Below are 25,607 nucleotides of genomic sequence, written 5' to 3' on the forward strand. Positions count from 1 at the left end.
CTTTGCCAAGATGCTTCTGAGAGCGTCTTATTAAAGAAGTTTCAGAGTTTCGTGGCAGAGTATGGAGTACAACGCGCCCCTTGCAGTCGCAAAGTGCATTTATGCAAACATCGCGATGGATTTGGTCGCTGATCTCAGGTGCGTTCAGTGAAAACAAACAAGGGAACACTATCATTGAAAAGCAGATCAGCTGGACCCGGACCCCGCCCCGCTTTCCCCCCTGGCTTTACACCCAGATTACATTCAGGTTTGGGGCTCTTTCCTCCATGTCCGGCTGGTGAACCTCTGGTCTCTGTGCGCGGGTAGCCAACGACTCTTTAATCTTGCGTGTCAACAAAGCCAACCGCTCATTTGGGCCAGGGCGACTCTGCCCTCAGCTCGGCTTGTTTGCGCGCTCGCGCTTTGTCGCTGCGGCCGGCGGCAACTCCCACGGCCCACCAGCGCGCGGGGACAGGCAGCACCTCTGCGTGCACGTCTGAACGCAGCTTCTCTCCCGTCACGGGGCCAGCGACTGCGCCGAGGCCGCGCCTCTATAGATGTGGGCGCGCGGATCCCACCCTTGTTCCCCCCCCCTTCGGGTTTGATTCAAGGCGCCTTTCCCCCCCCCCACGCCGCCCCCGCCTGCGAGGGCTTTCCTTGGAGCAAACCGTCGCGTGAGGCGGCGTTTCTCCCGCGCGTGTGCGCGAAGAAGCGGGAGAAGGACGTCGTGAGGAGGAGGCCGAGGCCGAGGCCGAGGCGGCGGTGCAGCAACCCCCGCTTAGTAGGAAAAGGTAGCATAAAATAAGAACGAAACGCCCGCCTCTCCAAGGGAGCAAGGAAAACGAGCCCTCGTCACCCATCTTGTTTCTCCCGTTTCGCGGCCTGAGGAGGCGTCGCCCGCCCTTGAGGCGCGCGCGAGGCGGCGGCGCTTAGGCCTGAGGGAGCGGAGATCCCTCCGCCGCCGTGAGTCGCCAGCGGCGGCGGCGGCTGAGACTCGAGGGCGGCGCCGCCCGCCCCTTGCCCTCCTCCTCCTCCTCCGGCCGCCTGCTCCGCTCCTCCCTCGGCCCTGGGCCTGCGTCGGGTGTGAGGAAGGGGGGAAAGCCCCGAGGGCGCCCCGTCCCTCCCTCTTTCCCCTCCCTCCCGTCTCTCGCTCTCTCCCCCCCTCAGGTGGAGATAGTTTCTAGAAGCCCGTCCCGGCGTCCTTTGCGGCCCCAACATGGAGGAGCTGACGGTGGAAGTGCGCGGCTCCAACGGGGCCTTCTACAAGGTACGCCTCGCCCTCTCGCCGCCGGGAGCCCGGGGAGGAGCGGCCTCGGGGACGGGGGACGGCCCGTTACTGCGGGGTTGGGGCCGGAGGGGTGGGCGGCAGGGCGGCCCTCGGCAGCCACCCTCGGAGCGGGGGAGCCTTTGGCCCAGGCCGGAGCGGGCAGACAGTGGAAGGTTGAGCGGTTTCCTTTTTTGGGGTGGGCGGCTGGGGAGGATAAAAGGTGTGTGAGGCGAGGGGTGCGGGGCGGTGGGGTGTGTGGCTTTGGGGAGGGGCTTGTGGGCGGGACACGGGGGAGGGGAGAGGTCGTGGGGAGAGCCCAAGTTCTGGGTGCGTTACGTGTCCCCGCAGTGTTGAGGTAACGCTTTTCCGTTTTGGACACTGCTGGAAAGCGGTGTAACGTGCGAAGGGGCTTCCCTTCGTTTCCCGGGACAGGGCAGGCCAGGGCTGACTTTGTGAAGCACCTTGAGAAACCTCTTTTGGAGGGTTTTGTGTCGGAAGGCTTTTTTTTTTTTTTGGCCTTGTTACCTTGATAAAAGTGGGGGGTGGGAAAGGGAGCTTCTGAATTTGATTTGACTGTGGTGTGTTCATTGTGTTCAGTGCCCCAAGTAGGACACGGGTGGGGTGGGGTGGGGGTGTTATGAGTCACTTGTGAGGGGGGTGGGGGTGCCCTCTGCTGTGAGTCAAAATACATTTTATATCCCTTTACTAATATTAGATTCAGGTCAGGCAGCATGGAGTCACACCTCTGGTGATAAGTAGACCCACCTCTGTGGTTTGGGTTTTAGAGAACATTTGTGCAAGCTAGGGCTAGAGGTAGGTTGAAAGGTGTGGGATTCTTCACCCCAAATGCAGGTTATTCTGTTTTAAATATGTTACTCCTTCATAAAGTTAGGAATGCACGGCAACCGTAATACTTTTACAGACTCTTGAGTTTATTTATGTCACCAGAAAGCTTTCTTCACTGCCACCCTCTCTGGTATGCCAGGATGTTACAGGATCAATACAGGATACTCTCAGCTGTTGCTGTCAGTCTTTCTCCCTAAGCCAAGCCTTGGATGCTTGAAAATCCTAGACCTTTTTATGGCGTGAGGCCTCTGTTCCTCCACAGGAGCACTGATAGGAGCCAGCATTGTGAATTACAGTTTTATCTGCGCACTGTGAAAGTTTTATTTATACTTAATCATAAACATATGCTATTTACAGCAAAACTATTCACTATGTCTGTGTTTTGGGTGGGTGTTGTGGCAAGTATAACTCATGTAAATGTGATGGGAATTTAAAGTTTGTTGCTAGTTGACATTCCATGCAATACCAATGGCAATTTTGTAAAACTTAAGGTGAGGGGGACTCCCTTGTAATAAAGTTTTGGAACTCTAATTACACTACATTTGCATTTTGTACTTGAATTCATATACTTATCAACATGGATCCTACTCTTCATCTGTGGAATAAAGAAATTTAAAGTCTTATATAAGCTTTACAAATATATCAGAATATAGGCAGTTCCTTTGTTCTAAAATTTATATATTTTCTCAGTAGGGCCTTTTTACTGGTTAGTGGTGTCAGGAATTTCTGAGAAGTATTTTGCCTGCCATTTTATTTCTTTATGACCTTGTGCAACATACCTGTGCCATACTTTAGTTTTGTGACTCCAGGATTGTTGAAAGGCATATCTTAAGATATTTTCAAATGCAAAGTCATAGTGAAAATTTGGAATTCGTTTTTGTGATACGTGGATGACTTTTCAAAGACAGCAATTGCAGGCTTGATGAGAGATGTGATTTGACAACATCAGTTTATATGTAAGAAGGTTAAAATGTTCAAGTATAGTGCCATGTTATGTGAAAGTTTTTCACTCAGCATTTTGAAAATTTTGTTCAACTTCAGTATGTACATGTGATGAAATTATGTTTATACTTTGCTGAATTCGTTTGGCCTTGAAGCTTCCTCGCTCAACTAGCACAAGCATTTATTTTTGAAGAAGTCAGTTTTCTATTCTGCTTTTTCATGTGTGCAGATGGGAGGAGGAGGAAAGTGTTGTTTTCAGAATGGTAAGTCTGTGATTTAAATAAAACCAACCTACTGGCAATAATAGTTGGAGCTCCTTGTTGGTGGTAAAAGTAACACAAGGTCTCACTGAGACTGAATTTAATCAGTGATAATTGCTTCAGGCAGCCACATACCAGGCATATATGGTTATTATCATGGATCACATCACATTTTAAAATTGAACATTGCTTGGGCCTAGTTGCTGCTAATGTAAAGCCAGGATTTCTAAAGCATTTAAGACATCGCCTTTTAGCATTTGTGGAATTGTTAGCTACTGTTGTAAGTAGCCCTTTGCCTATAGGTGGGCCTGGGATCCAAGTTGAAAAGGTTCCGGATATTGATAGGCCGTGTAAGAATTGGAGAGCTTACAATTTTGATAGTTGGCAAATCTGGAAATTTATATGTTTAACTTACTCTTGGATTTCTTTTTTGTGATTTACCGTATATTGGCTAGTGACTATATATAAAAAATAAAAATGTGACTGGCACAAAAATAATTCCAAATCCTCCATTTGAATGCAGGCCATCCTGTTTTAATTTCCTGAATAACTCGGGGGGGGGGATATATTGACAGAATGCAAAATCCATGTGATTATACTTGCTTGTAGATTCTTGTTTCAAAATTATGGCTATTTAAGATTCCCTCACCCAGCATGTTTATCTACAACAGGGATGGACAACTTGTAGCTCTTTAGATATTGTTAGATTCCGGACTCCTATCAGCCCTAGTCAGTGTGCCAGTACAGTGGTGCCTCGCAAGACGAAATTAATCCGTTCTGTGAGGCTCTTCATATAGCAGTTTTTCCGTCTTGCGAAGCAAGCCCATTGACAGTTTAGCGGATTAGCGCTATTAGCGGTTTAGCGGCTTATCAGCGGATCAGCTGATAAGCGGCTTAGGAAAAGGGGGGGGGAAAGAGGAAACAAACCGCAGGAACTTGCAAGACATTTCGTCTTGCGAAGCAAGCCCATAGGGAAATTTGTTTTGCGAAGCGCCTCCAAAACGGAAAACCCTTTCGTCTAGCGGGTTTTCCGTCTTGCGAGGCGTTCGTTTTGCGGGGCACCACTGTAATTGGAGACAATGAGATTTGTAGTCCAACAATACCTGTTGGACAATAATTGCTTCAGAGCGCTCAGATGGATGAATTTTTAAAATATATCTTTTATTAGTAAGCTGCCATATGGGGCTTGATTTGTTCATGACCTTAATACATGGCTGTGAAACCTGTGGCTATTCAGGTGTTACTGGACCACATCCCCCATCATGCCTGACCTTTGGTCATGCTGGCTGGAGTGATGGGAATTGGGGGATCTGACAACACATGGAGTATCACAAGTTTCCCACCTGTTATAACAATGAATAAATAACCAGAAATATAGTTTATGGATATAGAAACTATCAACAGTTATTTATTTCCAGTTAAAGATGGTTGCTATTTATTTATTTATTTATTTAAAATCTGGTGTGGACTGGTCTCCAGTTACTAAAAAAAAAGCTGACTTACTTTTTCAGTTGATGCAGGTATTTTTGATTTCAAATTGAAGCTAGCCTTAGAAACCCTGTAGCCATAACTTGGCACCAGCATTCAAAACTCACCAGGTGCCAGACGCATTTTGCACCTGCTATCAACCACTTGCAACCAAGTGAAGATGCCAGGATGCCGCCTGACGTCTCCACCATCTGGAGGTGCGTGCCTGGGGGATCCCCGGATCTGGACAGCTTTCATACACTAGGAAAACGTCCTGCAGAATTCTGTCAGTTATAGTTTATCTCAGATTTTCTTAATCTCGGCCCTCCAGATGTTTTTGCCCTACAACTCCCATGATCCCTAGCCAGTGGTCAGGGATGATGGGAATTGTAGTCTCAAAACAGCTGGAGGGGCGGGGTTGAGGAAGCCTGTTTTATCTTCACAATCAGAATGAGCTTTAGGAACATTTTTGGAACTGTCTGCTCCAAAAATGGCAACTAGGCATTCCTTTTTGGCAACTTTAACCCTAGTTTAAGGAGCCATTTGGCGCCTAGCTTATATATATACACTTTCAAGAATTGATATGCCTGTGCACTGAAATTTCTGTGGTGCTATTATTGTTAAAATTGACTGGAAACACTAGCATAAACTTCAGTTTAAGAAGGATTTAAAATGGGACTGGCCAAATTCTAGTGAGGTTAAGCCTTTCAGTGGCTACTAGTTATGTCTGTATACTGCCTCAAATATACCAGTTGCTGTTGAACAATTTCAATAGAGGGCTATTGCCCTCAACATCCAGCTTGTGGACTTTCCATAGGCATTTGGTTGATCATTGTGGGAAGCAGCGCTGGACTAGAAAGGCCTCTGATATAATCCAGCAAGGCTTTTCTTATGTACCCTTCCAAAGTCAGATTGAATATCGGCACTTTTCAGGTTTTTCCTCTGTGTACAGTGGTCAGTTTATAATCATTTACAAGCTACTGAGATCCTTGGGGAATATTTTACTCTGTCTCCAGAAAATTACCTCTAGTAGTGTTTTTATATTGGCACATTATTTAGCAATTCTTGCCTTTCTTAGTGTGGCAAGCATCACAAGATGTAATTATGAAGGCATGAAGACCAACAGGCAGGAAAACTGCACCGCTGAAAACCTTGTTGGGAGATGAAGTGTTGGGCAGAGCACTGTCAAGAACTGTACTCCCAGGAAAACATGATTTCCAACAAAGCAATTGATAGCATCCAGACTCTGCCTTTCTTGGAAGAGTTGGATTTCCCTCCCTCCCTGGTTGAACTGAAGAACACCATCAACTCTCAGGCATGTGGTAAAGCCCCAGGACAGAAATGCTGAAAGCCAGTATTAATTCCTCTCTCATGAGTACCTTCTCTGCATTACAAAGAGGTCTGCAAACTTGATATGAAGGCTGGCAACATTAACCCCACTGTGTGGGAATCCCTTGCAGAAGACCACAGTGCCTGGAGGCGAACAGTCAGGTTCTATACCACAGTAGTGACCAAAGGAGGAATGACTGCAGGGAGGAGTGCAGAGGGAAGCCATACCATGGTGTGCCTGTAGCAGCACAATCAGATGCCTTCATCTGCCCCAGCTGCAGTAAAATATGTCTCTCCCATATCATTCTCAACAGCCACAGCAGGTGGTGTAAATCTCTCAACAGTTTGAGTTCACACCTTTTTCCATTGTATCCCGGGATAGACAGATGCCAACAACAAAGGACTGACTATTTTTGTCAAGAACTGTGAAATCAGAGTTTTAGAACAAACTTTTGCCAAAAATGTTATGGGAAATCCAGTGTTAATATTGGATGATGTTTACAATTTCAGAAGAACTTGGAAATTTGCAATGAAATAGTTTGCATTGCGCTAGCCATTGTTAAATTAGTGCAGGTTAGAAACTGGACAATGTCATACTCAAAGGAAGAAGGCACAACATTTTTGTCAAATTCAAATTATACATAGATTTTTGCAATTTTGAAACTATGCTTTAATATCTGCTTCCAGTGATTACTTTGAGCTGTATTTGTTCTTTACCAGTACTTTTTACTTTCTGCTGCCCATGAGACATATCTCTTTCGGACTGTGCTTTACTTGGCTATCTCACACTCACTGGCAAGTTGCATAGCTGTAAGCTTATTTTAGGTTATCTGGTTTTGATAGTAGAGGCTCTTGAGAAAATGGGAAGTTAAATATTTTATTTCTTGTTATGCCACTGTAAAACACTATTTTTTCCTTTGGGTGTATTATGATTTTGAAAAATCAGTTTGAAATCCCAGTGTACAAAGTAGCATAATAAGAATAGTTTTCTGGACGACTAACGTATTCAGAGAAATGGAGAGGTTTTCAAAATAATGGTCTCAATATATCTATGATTTTTTTCAAAGGACTTTGTGATGTGACATTGACTTCTTCTGATAAAACGAACCTGCTAAACCAGGGATCAGGAACCTGTGGCCCTATAGATGATGTTGGACTACAACTCCTATTATCCATGACTATTGACCAAAGTCCATTTTGGAGGCCTAATCCGGCCCGCTGTTCAATCCGGCTCCTGCGGCAGTTTATTTCGTGGGCTAAAAATCCTAAAAAAACCTCAACAACTTCAGTCCTAAGGAAATCTCAACAACTTTGGGGTAAAAATAATAAAAAAAAACCTCAACAACTTCAATCCTAAAAAAAGCTCACCAACTTTGTTTTTTTTTTTTTTAAAAATAATATTTATTGAACATTTTCAAATATAACAGAAAAAATAAAAAATAAAAATAAAACATCCATTTTATAACCTTATTTTCATTGATATCCTTTCAGGACTTCCCCGCCCCACCCCCTTTTGTATTCCAATTCCTTCAAATAGATTCAACAAGTTCTTACCCCAAATTTTAAACTTATTATGATTAACCCAATGTTAAAAATGTTTTTCCACCCCCTAAAATCGACCCCGCTCCCTTCCAAAAGGGCACCAACTTTGGTTGGCCCTTTGGTCAGCCCTCATGGCCCTTTACTTCATCAAATTTGGCCCTCTTTGAAAAAAGTTTGGACAACACTGATCTAGCTAAGGGTGATGGGAAGAGGAATCCAACAACATCTGAAGGGCAAAGCCTTTCCATTCCTGAAATAAACTATCAAATTCTTCGTTGTTCAGATCATTAAAGCTTTTATGTTGGTTGAACTCCTGCCAAGTACAACATAGCACAAATTGCATTCTATACTGATTCTTGATCAGTATAGAATTCATACACTTGTTTTTATTTGAGAAACTTGGCATGCTTCATGTTTCATCATAAAGTGATCAGATGTGCATAAATGAGATAGTATAGTTCTTATGTGGAAATTATAACATCACAGTATCGTATGAAGAGCCTGTTTCAGTGCACTCTTGCATGCATAGATTAAACCCCCTTTTTATGGGATGCTCATTGCAGGAGTGTTTTCAAACTAGCAATGTGAAGCATGATGAACAGTTCTATAGCTATAACTTCCCAGTTATGCATGTTTGAATTTATTCTGGGTCTTGAAGGACACAGTTCCCCCTGACCTCCCCCCATTTGCTCAGTATTGATCCAGTATTCCCCCCGCCCCGCATTTGCTCAGTTATGATCCAGCATTTCCTCTGATACACCAATATACCAGTGACACAAACAAACATTGAGAGTCGTCATTGGAGCTTTGATTTAGATTCTAAAGTTTACTGATGTGTGCACAACAAGGTCATAGAATCAAATTACAAATAACTAAGCTGAACCCATACTTGTAAGTTTATTATAACTTTATTTATGACATTTATATTTCACCTTTCCCCACGGAGCTCAAGGTCCTGTGCATTGTTTTCCCCATCTCATTTTATCTTCACAACAACCCTGTGAGGTAGGTTAGGCTGAGAGGCAGTGACTGGTGACCTTCATATGTGAGTGAAGATTTGAATCCTGATTTCCCAGCTCCTAGTCCAACACTCTTAATCACCATACCACAAAGGAACACAGGAAACTGCTTTATACCGAGTCTAGCCATTGGTCTGTCTAGCTCAGTATGCTGTCACTAACTTGATAGCAGCTCTGCAGGGTTTTAGACAGGAGTCTTAACCAGGCTGGCAGTTGAACCTGATACATGTTCCTCCCATTCAGTCCCCCCCTCCAGAATTTATGAAGCAAACGGAAACATCAGCCCAGGGAACACCAGTGGTTTGGTTAAAGGTAGAAATAGAAAGCTCTAAACATGTAATGTAGCAAGAAATGAGAAAGCAAAGTTATTTTCAGCCTGTGATTTTGACTGTGATTTTGAAATCCCTCCAAATCCCTGAATTCTAAGTTTACTTGCTCTGTTCTTAACAAGGTCTTGTTGAATCTCAGTACACCGGGGTTGTCAAACTGGCATCTACAAATGTTGGCTGGGCTTACTAGTCAGTCGTTATTTGTGGTTGTCCTCCATCCATTTAGCATGAGCAGAGGGCTTTAGAGGGGCTATTTTTTAATTTGTCCTGATTATGTGTAATATCTTAGCTTCAAACTACAGTGGTACCTTGGGTTGCATACGCTTCAGGTTACATACGCTTCAGGTTACAGACTCTGCTAACCCAGAAATATTACTTCGGGTTAAGAACTTTGCTTCAGGATGAGAACAGAAATCATGCTCCAGCAGCAACAGGAGGCCCCATTAGCTAAAGTGGTACTTCAGGTTAAGAACAGTTTCAGGTTAAGAACGGACCTCCGGAACGAATTAAGTTCTTAACCCAAGGTACCACTGTATAGGGCATATGAGGGCTGCATTTGTGACTATCCTTTTTGCTCTTGTTGAATGGATATGTAAGATGCTCGAATTTTGGCATTGGGATTTTTGTTGATGTTGACAAGCTGAATAATTTGTCAAGGAGAGAGGTGTGAGAGGCAGGGTGATAATGGGGTACTTAGACCAGAAACAAAGGTGAATGTTTAAGAGCTGTATGAACATCATAAATGTTGTCTAGCTCAGGGGTAGGCAACCTAAGGCCCAGGGGCCAGATGCGGCCCAGTCACCTTCTCAATCCGGCCCATGGACGGTCTGGGAATCAGCGTGTTTTTACATGAGTAGAATGTGTCCTTTTATTTAAAATGCATCTCTGGGTTTTTTGTGGGGAATAGGAATTTGTTCATTCCACCCCCCCAATATAGTCCGGCCCCCCACAAGGTCTGAGGGACAGTGGACCAGCCCACGGCTGAAAAAAGTTGCTGACCCCTTATCTAGCATTTTGTCTTCCAGCAGTGGCTACCTGGATTGTCCTTGGAAGTTCACAAGCTGATCAAAGCTCCATTCATTTAAATCTCATAGGTTTCGGTGGAACTTTAGCACATGAAACTATATTAAAGTTGGCAACTTGTAGGCTGAAGTATTGGGATGCAACAACAAAGCTAAAAACTTAGGGCATTTTGAGGAAATCCAGTACTGAGACCAGATGGTGGATTGCATCTGTAACAGGTTCAAGGCTCTCTTGGTGCAGTGGCTTGAGATTTGTTCTTCAAACAGTCTTGAGATTTGTTCTTTAAAATATAAATCTGTATAGAAATGAAATTAATAATAACAATAATGTCCACCACAAAAAAATCCAACACTACCTAGGCATTATACTGTGGTGACTGCAATGTATGTTTAAGGTGTCATTTGGCGATTAGATTATATATCTGAGTTTTTAATACTGCCTGTGGACAAGATCCCATAGCATTATGTTCTCTTGGACCTTGTTCTGCTGCTTAGTGCTCTGGTGGCATCTCAGCGATAGCTACATTTTTCCTTCTTTGTGAGTCTGCTTTCTTCTTCTTCTTTTTAAGATCTATAGTTTTTGTATAATTTTAAGATTGACATGTATTGACATGTATTTTACAGCATAGTCCACTGTGAAAAACTTCTTGGTTCTCAGGGGGCTTCTTCAGACTGTAGTGTTCAGCACTGTAGAAATACGCCTAGGTGAGCCTCAAGTTCCCACATTTTTCTGGTGTGGTCATGAGAAGAAGTTTGCAACCTTTTGCTTCTATTTTATGCAGTGGAGGAGCAGCTTAGCTGAAACCTATTTCTTGGGAACTAGTGCATTCATGCTAAGCCAAGGTTTGACTTAACATGACATGTGAATGTAGCCACTGTAGTTAATAAGAACAGCCTGCTGTGATGGACCAATGACCATCTAGTTCAGCATCCATCCTTCTTTTCACAGTGGCCAACCAGCAAGTACGACCTGAGTCTGTGGAGGCAGAGCATGTCTATCCTGGCTAGTAGTCACTGATACAGCCTTTTCCTCCATGAATTTGAAGGCATGGATGATTTTCATTCTGGTGAATAACAACGCCCCTGAGGCCTGAGCTGTATATTGTGAGGCTTACAGCTCAATCCTGTGTAGAATGAAACATGCTTAAGGCAAAGTCAATGGACTTGAGATTGTAGGATCAGCTGTTAGCACAGCAGCAGGAGATGGAGTTGTGAAAAGGAGGTTACATTACAGCAGCTGAGTTAGGCTGCCAGAAAACTTGAAGTGGATTACTTGAGTGGAGGGAAAACTAGTAGCCTTTTAGCTTGATGCTGAAAGCAGATTCCTGCTATTCTCTTCTCTGGCAAAAATGAAGCCCTTTGTTGATGAAGTGGATGAACAGAATGAAGAGCTCATCTATGTCAAGAGAGTTTGATTGGGAGAAGTATTATCATTGTGAAGAGCTGCTGGACAGGAGTTGGGGAAAACTCTGGATTTTGGGGGAGAGGGAGTTTATGCTCTGTGTTCTCTAGTTATGTATGGACTATTTGCTACAGAGCTGGGGCAATGTTTAATTTCTAAAAAGATATGCAGCAACTCGGATTTGTGGAAAATTAATTATTTGTATCCTCCTTAATTTCTTTGTGGGAAGGGGAGGGCAGATTGCACTTCCTCAATGGCAGGAGAAAAACACATTGTGTGTGCTCGGGCATGTTCCCATGCTCTTCCTGACTGATAGAAATGGTTGTTGACAACACAATTTGTTGACTGGTGGTTTCAGTAATTCTTTAAGTAAACTTGAAACTTTCCCGATGTGGCTGGGACTCTTAATTTAGCTAGAATTGCCATCACTTATCACTGTAGCAGTTTTCTTTCCTGAAAGGAAAAGTGGAACGTTTCCTTAACTTAATTCTGATGTTGTAATCTGTGGTGTGCTAACTGCAAAATAATAGCAGTATTTCTCTTGTAATATCATACTTTGACCAAAATTATTTAGCCTTTGAGTGTTGTAGCTGAAGATGAGGTTACTAATAAACTCAGTGAACCCTTTATTAATTTTTTACTACGGCCGTACCTTGGATCCCAAACGCCTTGTGAGCCAAACGTTTTGGCTCCCAAATGCTGTAAACCCGGAAGTGAGTGTTCTGGTTTGTGAATGTTCTTTGGAACCCAAATGTCTGACGCGGCTTCTGGTGCTTCCAATTGGCTGCAGGAGCTTCTTGCAGCCAATTGGAAGCCACGCCTTGGTTTCCGAACGTTTTGAAGTCTAACAGACTTCCAGAACAGATTCCGTTCAACCTCTGAGGTACCACTGTATATTTGTTCCTTTTTACCTACAAGTAAATATTAGAATAGTTATAAGCTGAATAGTTCTATAATAGGATTGACGAATATCCATTTTTCCTTAAAGCTACTGCAAACCATTAAGTATCTCTTTTGTATGCAGTCTTTGGCATATTTACCCATGTTGTGTTTTTTCTTAAAAATTGTTCCAGTTTAAAATTATCATTCTAATGGGAGGTGCCATTTTGCAAAAGAAAAAAATCATTATTGATAACAGTATTTAACAATGTTTATACTTTATCCTAGGGATTCATCAAAGATGTTCATGAGGATTCACTCACAGTTGTGTTTGAAAATAAGTACGTACTATGTTGAAAAATATTACTCCCTTTATTTAGTTACATAATGTGCCATCCCCCAGAAATGCATAACACATAGTTCACTATGGAGACAAAGCGCAGGAACTTGACTACAAATACAGTTGAATGTAAAATCGAAAGAACATACTTAAATGTTGTTGCTAAGTTCTTGGAGCCACAGTAGTCCTGTAGTCTTGGCAACTATAGTAAATTGAAACGGGTTTAAATAGAAATAAAGCTGATCTTACTGTGTTGACAATGGAGAGGCTGGTAAATAGCCACTCTGTTGGCTGCCTCCCTGTGACTAAGGCAGAGATCCTTCTGTAAATTAGAAGAGAACATTTCCCCCTCCTTTCTGGCTGTCACTGTCCTGGCTTAGGTGATTGGGAGTAAACTGCAACAAGTCTCAGTCTTGTGTTCTTCCTCTCCCTACCACCCTAATACTTGAGAGAGACCTTCCACTTTCATTTTAGAACAAACTACAATGCTGAATATCTACAGTGAGGGGGAAAAGTATTTGATCCCCTGCTAAATTTGCCCATTTGCCCCCTCACTGTATATACCACAGAAGTATTGTTTGTTTAAACCAGGGTAAAACTGAAACTGGAACCTATTTTGTTGGCTAACCTTGGTAAGAACAAACCACAGTTCCCAGCATTCATATGTAATATGGAACTCTAGTTTATTCTAAAGTGAAAGCAGAAATGCTTGCTCTCTTCTCATCTGCAAAGGATGAGAGTGTGAGAGCGCATAAAGCCAAGGCTCACCACAGCTTGCTCATAATCATTTGCATCATAGTTTAGGATAGAGAGTACCACTTGAGTCACGGATGGTTATTATAAGTGTGTGTTGTTAAGCAATCTAACAAAAATGTTGTTGGCTTTTGAATATTGAGGTTCTCTGTTTAATATTAGTGTGGACAGTATTCCATTTGTGTCCAATATTAGTATTTAAATAATCAATTTAAAATTACAACTGTGAACCAGGGTTACCTTTTCTTACTGACCGTGATGTAATTTGAAACTTTCAGCTGGCAACCAGAACGCCAAGTTCCCTTCATTGAAGTAAGATTACCACCACCACCTGATATCAAGAAAGAAATTGGTGAAGGAGATGAAGTGGAGGTGAGTTCATCCAGTGATGGGCAGTGACTTGTATTTTTAGAACTAACTTATTTTTAGAACTAACTTAGTTGGTCTTTAAGGTGCTACTGGAAGGAATTTTTTGTTTTGTATTTTTAGAGGTACTGTTGGTCAAGTTAGACTCTTAAAACCAATCATGTCAAAATGAATGGAATTTTCACAGCAATGCTCGGTCTCTTGTGCCATGGATATAAATTAAAGAAGTCCCCTCTTTCCAGTAGCTACACAGCTGTCGGGAGTCAGTCTGCATGTTGTTATTACCAAGTAGAATGTATTCTTCATGAAAGCTATGTAACAGACTTTTTGGGAAGACCATGTATAGTGAGGACAAGCAAGTTCTGAATTAGACACACAGGACACAACTCTCAAATGCAACAGCAAGGTGCATTTATTCCTCTAGGAGGCACTGCATTGTCACCAAAGAAGGGAGGAGGATTCAGGGCTTCCTCTTGTTGCCATGGTTGGTGGATCTGTTTCTGTTCTGTGTCGTGCTTGTCTATGCCTCAAATTTGTCATCACATAATGACAAATATGAAGAAACAGAAACTGATTGCGATAGTTCAGAAAATGAAACTGATCCTATGAATACTGCATTAAATTTAGTCTCCCCTCCAATCCTTTTCTCAGCTATTCTTATGGCTCATAGACATAGAACCACAGAATTGTAGAGTAGGAAGTCCAGTCCCCTGCAATGCAGGAATCTCAACATGCGGTACCCCATCCAATTTGAAAGCATGTTTTTTTCAACATGACACTGTTTTGTGGCTGCATGACAATGTGGAGAACTGAGGAGAAGCAGTGATTTTGAGAATACTTAATAATTTTCTTTGTTTTACTCATAAACTGACAATAACAAAGAAGATGCTAGGTTCCTTACAGTTCAGTAGTTTGTAGCTCCATTTGTAACACATTTTAAAAAGTAAATTCAGTTTGTAATTATTGTTTGACTAAACTCTACTTCAAATATAACAAATATGGTATTTTATGATAAAGTCATACACAATACATTTTATGTTCCTAAAGTAAAAAAGTTACTTTTGATCTGTAAATGCTGCTTAAAAAATAAATACTGAGTATTTTTCAGTTTCCCCCAAAATTTGTGTTTCCTCTGAGAAAAAACTATCTCCTCCCCCCGCCTGGCATGACTTCAAAACTTCTGGAAATTTTACATCTCTACCTATTTCCAAAGATGAATTGGACACCAGTAGAAAATTGTTGCCAGCAGATTATGCCAAGCTCTTTATCCACCTGCCACCATTTTGTAATTGGCTTTATCCCTGTGCTGCCATTTTGTGATTGATAGGCCTATACAATTTTCAGCCGTGTCATTTGAGCCTTGGGAGTAGAATGTTTGAGAACCATTGCTCTGTTTTATATAAAGATATGAAGGCAGACAAGATTATCTTAAATTTTATATTAAGGGAAAGAATTTACTTTTAGAATAGTTTATGCCTGTATTTGTATTGAAACTTCTGGTGTACACAGAAAAAGAAAATCCAGCTTTCAGTAGCCATGATTTTGTTGACTGTCCACAAACATCATTGAAATGAATCTGGGTGGTGCTAGTTTGTGAAGATTGAAACATATTCTAATCAATATGCCGTATGTTTCCCCCAGGTGTATTCACGAGCAAATGAGCAAGAGCCTTGTGGATGGTGGCTAGCAAAAGTTCGAATGATGAAAGGGGAGGTAAGTAGGAGTAAAACTTGGGAATTGTAAGCAAACTTCATGAGGAAACATCTAAAGAAAGCATTAAACCTAAGAAAGTTTTAAACCTCTCTGTAGGACGTTATAAACAAGAGCTCTCCAAAAAATAAACTACGGTATGCAAGTCTAGTAACCTATTTACATACACTCCCCAAAATGGATGGGATTGGGTATTCTTATTTAAATTTGCTGAAAGTTTTGCTTCCTGAGTATGGTGGAATGGCAAACACAAAGAGGATGATTCAAATATTTATCATGCTAACTATTTAGTGCTCTTTGGGTTGTGTCCAGCTAAGTCATATTCTAGAGAAGACCTATTGAAAACAATGGATTTGTTACTTTTAAGTCCATGGGTTTCAGTAAACCTGCTCTGAGTATGCCTTAGTTGAATGCAGCCCTCTAACTCAGAGGTTTTCAATCTTTTTGAGTCCACAGCTCCCTTAACCAACTACATTCTTTCTGCGGCACCCCTGTGAGGCGCAGGAGCTCAGTTACCTCCCCCCTTGCCTGCAGAGCTGGCAGCCTCTTACCCTTTTTTGAACACCCTCCCTTGTGGAGTGTTCCCTCAGCCTCCTCTCCTTCCCCCTCTGCTTGGGAGTCCTCTGTGCAGCCGTTGCTACCGACCCGGGTCTCTGAGCTGCCCCACCCCCTGCCCCAAAGACGTGTGCCTCCCAGAGGCACCATTTGCCTGCAGAGCTCATAGCCAGGGCTGCTGCAATAACCAGCTGTGCAAACCCTAGGGAGGCAGAGATGCAAGAGTGCATCAGAGGAGGGAGGGAAGGAAAGTGCGAAAGAGTCCAGCATTGCCCTGAGCAACGTGCTCTGTTTTCCATAATAGCTCATTTCCGAATGTTACACCTTTTTGTTCCTATAACACAGTCTTTGTCAAACTGGTGCCTTTAAGATGTTTTAGACTACAACAGCTGTGCTGACTGCGGCTGATGGGGATTGTAGTTCAATAATAATAATAATAATAATAATAATAATAATAATAATAATAATAATTTTTATTTATATCCCGCCCTCCCCAGCCGAAGCCGGGCTCAGGGCGGCTAACAACACTAAAACAGTACAACATTATAAAACATTATAAAAATGAATTAAAATCAAAATTGATGGCAACCATAAACTAAAGTTTTGTAAAGATTGCCAAAGGAGGGAGTCAGGCTGCGCCCTGACCAAAGGCCAGGTGGAACAGCTCTGTCTTGCAGGCCCTGCGGAAAGATGTCAAGTCCTGCAGGGCCCTTGTCTCTTGTGACAGAGCGTTCCACCAGGTTGGAGCCGCAGCCGAAAAAGCCCTGGCTCTAGTTGAGGCCAGCCTAACCTCTCTGTGGCTTGGGACCTTCAAGGTGTTTTTATTTGAAGATCGTAAGTTCCTCTGTGGGGCATACCAGGAGAGGCGGTCCCGTAGGTACGAGGGCCCTAGGCCGTATAGGGCTTTGAAGGTTAAAACCAGCACCTTAAACCTGATCCTGTACTCCACCGGGAGCCAGTGCAGCTGGTATAGCACCGGATGAATGTGATCTCTAAGCGAAGACCCCGTAAGGAGTCTCGCTGCGGCATTTTGCACCCGCTGGAGTTTCTGGGTCAGTCTCAAGGGCAGCCCCACGTAGAGCGAGTTACAATAATCCAGTCTGGAGGTGACCGTCGCGTGGATCACAGTGGCTAGGTCAGGGCGAGAGAGGTAAGGAGCCAACTGCTTAGCTTGGCGGAGATGAAAGAATGCAGCCTTTGTTATAGCTGCAATCTGCGCCTCCATGGAGAGGGAGGTATCGAAGATTACACCCAAACTCTTAACGGACGGTGCTGGCACTAATTGCACCCCCGCAAGAGATGGGAGTTGCCCCCTCAGCCCCATGTCGTCCCGTCCCAGCCAGAGGACCTCTGTCTTCGAAGGATTTAACTTCAACCGGCTCCCACGTAACCATCCAGCCACAGCCTCCAAGCATCTGATCAGTGTGTCTGGGGCCGAGTCCGGGTGGCCGTCCATCAACAGATAGAGTTGGGTGTCATCAGCATACTGATGGCAGCCCAGCCCAAAACTCTGGGCAAGGGGGCGCATAAAGATGTTAAAAAGCATCGGGGAGAGTATTGCACCCTGGGGCACACCACACACCAAGGAGTGGCGGGATGACAATTCCCCCCCAAGCGCCACCCTCTGTCCCCGACCAGAGAGAAACGAGCGCAGCCATTGAAGGACTGTGCGCTGGATCCCCACGTCGGCAAGGCGGTGGTCCAGGAGTTCGTGATCGACCATGTCGAAGGCTGCTGACAGGTCTAGAAGAATCAGCAGCCCCGACCCGCCTCGATCCAGCTGCCTGCGGAGATCATCTGTTAGGGCGACCAGAGCCGTCTCGGTCCCGTGACCAGCGCGGAAGCCGGACTGGAATGGATCCAGAGCCGATGTTTCATCCAGAAACCTACCAAGCTGTTCAGCAACCGCTCTCTCAATCACCTTACCCAGGAATGGAAGATTCGAAACCGGGCGGTAATTGGATAGATCTAAGGGATCTAATGATGTTTTCTTTAAGAGCGGGCGCACCACTGCCTCCTTCAGTTCCCCTGGGAATGTCCCGGTGCCAAGGGACAGATTGATGATATCCCCCAGGGGGGCCCGCACCTCGTCTGGACACGCTCTAATCAGCCAGGACGGGCACGGGTCGAGAGGACAGGTGGTGGGCTTTCCAGCTCGGAGGAGTCTGTCCACATCAGCTGGGGATATCCAGTCAAAGTGGTCCAATACTGAACCTGAGGACAGTCGAGGGGCCTCCAGTTCCTTTATTGTATCCAAATTGGCAGGGAGGTCATGGCGGAGCAACAAGACCTTCTCTGCAAAAAAGCTCGCAAATGCCTCACAGCTGTGTGTCAAATTGTTATTTAAATTTGGCTGTCCTTCGAGGGACGTTAAAGACCGAATTATACTAAATAATTGCGCCGGGCGAGAGCTAGCGGATGCAATGGAGGCCGAGAAGTAAGACTTCTTAGCGGCCTTCACTGCCATCTCATAGGTTTTCATAAAAACCCTATAAGATGTTCTTGAGGCTCTGTCACGGGCACCCCGCCATACTCGCTCTAGCCGTCTGAGGTCCCGCTTCATTTTCCGGAGCTCCTCGGTAAACCAGGGAGCCCGGTTTCTGCGGGGTCGCAGAGGGCGCTTAGGTGCGATCTCATTGATGGCTGCCAGGAGCTGGGTATTCCAGGCCTCAACAAGCTCAGTCAATGAGTCGCCAGGGGGAGAAAGGTCCCGCAAGGCTTGACGGAATCTATCAGGGTCCATCAGCCTCTGCGGGCGAGCCCAAATTGGCTCGCCACCCAAGCAGGGTGGGGGTGGAACATCAATCCTGGCTTTCAGGGCATAGTGATCAGACCATGGCACCTTCATCGATACATCTATACCGATGCCAAAGATCAAATCCAGCGTGTGGCCTGCTTGATGTGTGGGGCCCGAAACAAACTGGGAGAGCCTTAGTGTCGCCATGGAAGACACCAGGTCCAGAGCCTGCGAGGAGGGAGTGGCATCAGCATGGATGTTGAAGTCCCCCAATACCAATAGGTTAGGGAACTCCAAGGCCCAGCCGGCCACCGCCTCCAGCAGACCTGACAGGGTGGCTGCTGGTGCGCTAGGTGGCCGGTACACTAGCCAGACAGCCAAGCTCACCTCGGAGCCCCACACTAGGCCAACACATTCAATGCCGGGGATCGATGGCGATGGTAGAGCCCTGAAAGAACAATCTTCCCGGATTAATAACGCCACCCCTCCCCCCCGGCCCACAGTCCGCGACTAGTGGAGGACGGAGAAACCCGGCGGCGCCATCTCTCGTAAGGTAACAGTATCCCCTTCGCGCACCCAGGTCTCAGTCACACATGCCAGGTCAACCCCCTGCGAGGTGAAGAAATCTTGCAGGGTGGCGGTTTTGTTGCCTATAGACCTGGCATTGCACAACACCAGTGACGGAGGTGAGTAATCCTTGCTCACCCTACCCTCGTCTCTCGGGATGGGGCGCAGATTGGAAGGGGTACGAGCATATCCGTATCTCGATCCCCTTCGCCTATGACATCTGCCCCCACCGCCATACCTTCCTTGCCCCTCCACAGTAGGAATCCCAAGCCTCAGGCTCACCTCCATTTACAGAATATAAAAGCAAACAAACAAAAACAATTACACGAAAACAAAACCAATCCCCACCCCACTCCACAACCACCCCACCCCAACCCAAAATAAACCAAAACAAAATAAAAATAGATGGATAAAAACCACCGCTTATGGTGGTACAACAAAGCAAAAAATAAAATAAAAACAGTTTAAAACATATAAAAACACTTCAACATCTGCAAGATACCAGGTTGACAAAGGTAGATAATGCATTTTGCTTTCTTTATATTTAGGGCTTCCAAAACCCCATGCTCCTGTTTCTCGTGTAGTATAAAGGCTGAGTTTTACACTACGATTGGTGAGACCTGGGTTCAAATCCTCCCCATTTCAATGAAGCCCATTGGACGACTTTCGTCCAGCTACACACTTTAGCCCAACTTAAACCTTATTGTTGATGTATGCCACCCTTGCATTGGAGGGCTGTGATAAAATGCAGCATATCAACAAAGCTGAGGCATGTGTTTTAAAAGGATGATACACTATGGAGATGATAAACTGCTATGAGTATTTCTGGGTCCAATAATTTTAGAGGTCTTTGGGGGGCAAATGTGTGCCCTTTAGATTGTTTTTTAAAAAATAATTCTTATCTGTCCTTAGTTCTACGTCATTGAGTATGCTGCCTGTGATGCCACTTACAATGAAATAGTGACATTTGAACGACTTCGGCCTGTGAATCAAAACAAACCTGTTAACAAGAACACATTCTTCAAGTGTGCAGTAGAAGTTCCTGAAGATCTGAGAGAAGCGTGAGTGACTACTCTAAAATTTCATTATATCGCTATCTTTTATCTAAAAATTGGTTTTCTTTTAAACAACCTAAAGCTGATTTTTTTTAAAATAAAAAAAAATCATCTGAAGTCTTTGACAGATGAAAGATGGAGTACAGTTACCTGGGAATAGCTTGCATTATACTCAGTAGGATCTACCTCCAAGTAATCATCATCATCATCATCATCATCATCATAATTTTTTATTTGTACCCCGCCCTCCCCAGCCAAGGCCGGGCTCAGAGCGGCTTACAAACAATAATAAAAACAAGAAGAATGATTACAACTTAAAAACAAAAATAAAATACAACATTAAAATAATGGAACATTAAAATATTAAAATGTAGCCTCATCGCAGGAGGAGAAGGAAAAGGGGGAAAAAAAAGAGAGAGACATGCATTAGATGACACTGTGACTCTGTTTTACTGAATCTTTAAGAAAGACAGATGGATAAGAAGGCCTAGACATGCAGTAGGATTTTCTCAGTACAGGCACACCTCAGAGATCTTGTGGGTTTGGTCCAGATCACTGCAATAAAGCCAATATCACAATAAAACAAGTCACACTATTTGTTTCGTTTCCCAGTGCATATAAAGGTTATGTTTACACTATGTTCTATTAAGCCAGGCCCCCCTGACTGCAGGGTGGGAGGGGGGAAACCTGGCTCCAGCCTAAGCCAGCTCCACTCTTGTGGCCAGAAGGGTGGCAGCATCAGGGGGCTTCTTTCCCCTGGATGTGGCCAGGCTGTCTGCAGCTGCACCTCTGTCCTCTTAAGGAGCAGTATCTGTGAAGCGCAATAGAGAGGTGTATGCCTGTAGCAGGGAGAAATGGGTGATTTTGATTGTGGCAGAAAACAGAAATTGCTGAGAGGCATGGAGAGGAAGAAATGGGAAGGGACCCTAGCAACAGGCGACTGGGTTGAAAGTAGGAGTTTCATTTTTTGTTAATGGTCATTAGTTTGGTGGCTAAGGATGGATCACCAGTCTCACGAGCTTCAGCATTCAAGGAAGAGGGAATTAACATAACCGGGATATCGCCATATCTGTGTCTGCACTCACTTGTACAATTGTATTGGATTTTTTTTATGCTTTTGAATGCTTTGCCTCGAGTATTGCAGTTTTATACAGCAGCATGTTTTGTTGATAAAACTGCCACCTGAATTAATTTATTAATTGATTTTTCTAGGTGTGCTAATGAAAGTGCCCATAAGGATTTTAAGAAAGCTGTAGGAGCCTGCAGAATTTTTTACCAGGCTGAAACTGCTCAGCTAATAGTACTGGTAAGATATATTTTCTGTTTGGTTTGATTACTTTGTGAGTTTACTTTTTGGCCAATGTTATGATTGTGTATGAGGGAGAAAAAAAAGATTGAAGACTGAAGGTTATCTCCAGCTTTGTATTCAGAGTAGGTCCATTGAAATCAATGCCTATTGTTTTCAATGAGTTTGTTCTAAGCATGGCTTAGTTCTCCAAGATACCTTGTTACTTGGGTATATTGAGAAGCTTTCTGCTTGTGAGTGAGAAATTTGCTTTAGAGATTCCAGGGTAGAAAGCTGTGGGCAGAACCAGTAGGCAGAGGATCTCATGCAAGCTAAAGCCCAGGCTTTACTATTTTGCCTTTGACACTTCTGTGCATATTGCAGTACAAGACAGCTGGGTCAGGCTGAAGGGTGTGTGTGCCAAGATACCTTGCATAACTTTGTGTACACCCCCATCCACATTTTCTGCCGCAGCTGATGCATCTGTATGGGCATTGCTTTCTGCCGATAGTAGGTCAGGCCATCCCAAACAATATCCATCACACCATTTTGATCCAGTGATGAAAATAGATGCTTGCTGACCTTGTTTCAAAAACCAAAAACAACAAGCATTCCTTGATGTTCTTCTGAGTAACGGAAGAAGTTCTGTCACATTTTTCCAAAACATGCAGTTGTAACAAGGAATTGCTAAATAAAATAAGGGCTCTCTAGCTATAAATTGCTTCGTAAAGTGGAAATGCTGTTTGCATCATTGTTACTTTATTTCTACAGTCTGCCAGTGAGGCAACAGTGAAAAGAGTAAATATCCTAAGTGACATGCATTTGCGCAGCATTCGAACGAAGATAATGCTTATGTCAAGAAATGAAGAAGCAACAAAGCATCTAGAAGTGAGTTGTCCTCATATTGGCTCCCCCCCCCCCCAATTTCAACCTCCCTTCTCAATTCCAGTCTTGATGTAGCTGTTCTCATATTTGAAGTTCTGCTGTAGTAACCAAATTATTTTGCCTCCTCCCTAGTGCACGAAACAGCTTGCAGCAGCATTTCATGAGGAATTTGTTGTCAGAGAAGATTTAATGGGACTTGCAATAGGAACACATGGTAGTAATATACAGCAAGCCAGGAAGGTTCCAGGAGTTACTGCAATTGAGCTTGAGGAAGATACCGGAACTTTCAGGATCTATGGAGAGGTAAAAGGAAACAAGGGGTTTCTTACCTTTTTAGTTGTGTGGCGGTCTTTTTCTTTACTTGCCCTAGTGGTCTGAATTTGGCATGAGCCTGCAACTATATCAGCCTGCCTCACACTTCAATAGATGCCTCCTTCCAGTGTCCAAGGATCAGTGAGTTTGGTAGAGACCTTTTCCATTGTGGCCCCAAAGGCTGTGGAACTCCCTGCAGTGGATCTGCAGCAGGCTGCCAAACTATAGTAGTTTCGGAAGGCTAGCATACCTTTTCCAAGTGACATATTCTTGAATTAAGTTTTATTGGTTAGACTGGGTTGCTGTTGCTGTGGAAAAACCAAGTATGCTTTTTATTGGATTTTATTGGTATGTATGGGAGGTGTTTTTAGGTTTTTGTTGATATTTTGTAATTTTCTTGTTAGCTACCTTAAGCGACATGGAACTATTTTAAAATAAAATAAATAAAAATGAGATGAGCACAAGATTCCAAAAATTCCATAGCCTTTGTAAGGACACCGTGCATTTGCTAGAAGGGAATGCTGCATAGCAGCAGTTCCCAATTAGCTAAGTATTGAGGACCCCCTTTTTTCAAAAGCCAAGCCATGGACCTTTTGAGAAACTTTCTATCCCTGTGTTTGAAAATAACCTGGGTGGGTTGTCTGGACCTCCTAGGGTTCAAGGAACTCCCAGTCAGGAATCGCTGCTGTATAGAAGGCTGTTTTTACTTGTGTCTGAATGGAAGTTTATATGATGAAACTCGTAGTCACCGCTTTATTTTCACTTGCACTGAAGCTTTCCTGCAGTATTTTGCATGTATTTATATCCCTTTCTGTGCACTTAAACACTGTCTCTTGTGATTGACCTTGTTGTAAATTCCTTTAGAAATCATGGTGCTTAAAGGTATATAAATTGTTGAAAATGTTTGATTATTAGAGAAAGGAGTAGAGAAGCATGAGGCTACTTGAAGAAAACCAAGAAATATCAGAATTTAAAATAAAAATAGTACAGAAATTTCCCCAAATCTCCACTTGTATTTTAGGCAACTAGACTCCAATCACACAGTTCGTAATCTCTCAGTTAATAATATGAATGTGTATATTTCTTTAGCATTTTAAACTTGCAAATAAGATTTTATGTACCTATCTCCTGTCTTATATTTAAATGTTAATTTTTAATATATTGTGTTTACAAATGGCTTCTGTTCTTTTCCAGAGTGCTGAGGCAGTAAAAAAGGCTAGAAGCTATTTGGAATTTGTGGAGGACTTTATTCAGGTTCCTAGGAGTCTTGTGGGTATGTAATAGTGATAAAACTTTTAACATCCTTGAATACCCTCCCCTGCCTATTCAGTATGAAAATGTTGATGTCTCCTCACTCTTTAATGACACACCTGAACTACTATTTTGGTGGCTGATACACTGGAGTATACCGTATTTTTCACTCCATAGGATGCACTTTTTCCCTCTTAAAAACTAAGGGGGAAAGTCTGTGCATCCTATGGAGCGAATGCAGGGGGGGAAACAGGCAGGAAAAGCCCCCAAGAGCCGCACACAAGCTTCACACGGCTCTTGCGGGCTTTTCCCCAGGAGGGAGAAGGGACTGCCGCTCCTGGACCTGTTTTGGGGGCTGGGGTCAGGGGAAGCTTGGGCTTCCCCCGCCCCCAGCCCTGCAAGTTTCGGGAGCGGAGGCAAGGTTTTGCGCAACCTTGCTGCTGCTCCCGGACCTGTTTTGGGGGCTGGGGTCGGGGGAAGCTCGGGCTTCCCTAGCCCCGCAAGCTCCGGGAACGGAGGCAAGGCTGCCTGAAACCCCCTGAGCGCAGCGGCAGTTTGCACTGCGCTCAGGGGGCTTCAGGCAGCTATCCACAAGCCTTCGGAGAGCAGCGGGAGTTCTCGCTGCGCTCAGAAGGCTTGCGGATAGCTGCCTGAAGCCTGGAGAGTGTGAGGGGTCGGTGCACACCGATCCCTCTTGCTCTCCAGGCTTGGCTTCGCTGGAGAGGCGCTGCACAGTTTTCCCTCTCTGCGTGGCGCCCCTTCAGCGAAGCGGGAGGAGAAATGGAAGGGGCTCCGTTTCTCTTGCCGCTTCGCTGAAGGGGCGCTGAGCGGGGGGGGATTCCCCCCCCCCCGTTCTCCCCCTCCTGTGGTCCGGTGCATCCTATAGAGCGAAAAATACGGTATATAGAGAACAGTGCTGCACTAACAAATGGAGTATTCTGGATTATGGTTAGAGGAGCATGGGAAGGCTATTTCCTTGGAAGAGGAAGCAGGAAATTGAAGGAGATGTTATCCAGGGGAACTGAGTCCAAATAGATTCCCTACCCTCAGTTAATTTCTGTCGGGCTGGAAAGCAAGAGTAGGCAGTCCTTCCCCTCAATTGTGCCTCTTCAACCTACTCTTTTTGCTTCAATTATTGCCTTTCATTTTTCTTAATTTCTTCCTCTTTTTGCCAAAGGAGCTAAGAAGCCTCAAGTGACTCAGTTCATTATCTCCTTGCAGAGGCAGTGATCGAGTGCAGCTCCACTCCTCTCTCCTGAGAGAGAAATTTTAAGCAGATGATACCTATTGGTGCTCCACACTATGGTCGCTTCCTGGGCTCATTCATTTGCCTGCCATCCTTGGTGTATTGGTCGTGATACCGCGGGAGAATATAAATATTTTCTCCCTTTGTCTCCTCATGACCAAGTTCTTGTTTAGCTGCTGCCTGGGACTCATTCACTCTTCTTCCCTACCACCTGAGGACAATGCCTACTAATAACTTGAAGGATTGTAGTCTTGCCCCACAG

At 44.1% G+C, this 25,607-nt stretch overlaps 1 protein-coding gene across 3 annotated transcripts in view; it reads left to right on the forward strand.

The window, feature by feature from the left end:
* Positions 1–968: 968 nt before the first annotated feature.
* Positions 969–25,607, forward strand: part of FXR1 (FMR1 autosomal homolog 1) — a 36,211-nt gene continuing 11,572 nt past the window's right edge. The window contains exons 1-9 of one of the 3 annotated variants that reach the window (XM_081862457.1): positions 969–1,246; positions 12,572–12,624; positions 13,655–13,748; positions 15,384–15,455; positions 20,224–20,372; positions 21,579–21,672; positions 22,423–22,539; positions 22,669–22,839; positions 24,043–24,121. In XM_081862457.1, coding sequence (XP_081718583.1) covers positions 1,196–1,246; positions 12,572–12,624; positions 13,655–13,748; positions 15,384–15,455; positions 20,224–20,372; positions 21,579–21,672; positions 22,423–22,539; positions 22,669–22,839; positions 24,043–24,121 — 880 coding nt within the window. In that variant the 5' untranslated portion in view covers positions 969–1,195. The remainder of the gene's footprint in view (positions 1,247–12,571; positions 12,625–13,654; positions 13,749–15,383; positions 15,456–20,223; positions 20,373–21,578; positions 21,673–22,422; positions 22,540–22,668; positions 22,840–24,042; positions 24,122–25,607) is intronic. The other 2 variants (XM_081862456.1, XM_081862458.1) reach the window with 2 other exon arrangements.

The sequence above is a fragment of the Podarcis erhardii genome, assembly GCF_964252035.2.
Source record: "Podarcis erhardii genome assembly, chromosome: 5".
Taxonomy (NCBI): Eukaryota; Metazoa; Chordata; class Lepidosauria; order Squamata; family Lacertidae; genus Podarcis; species Podarcis erhardii.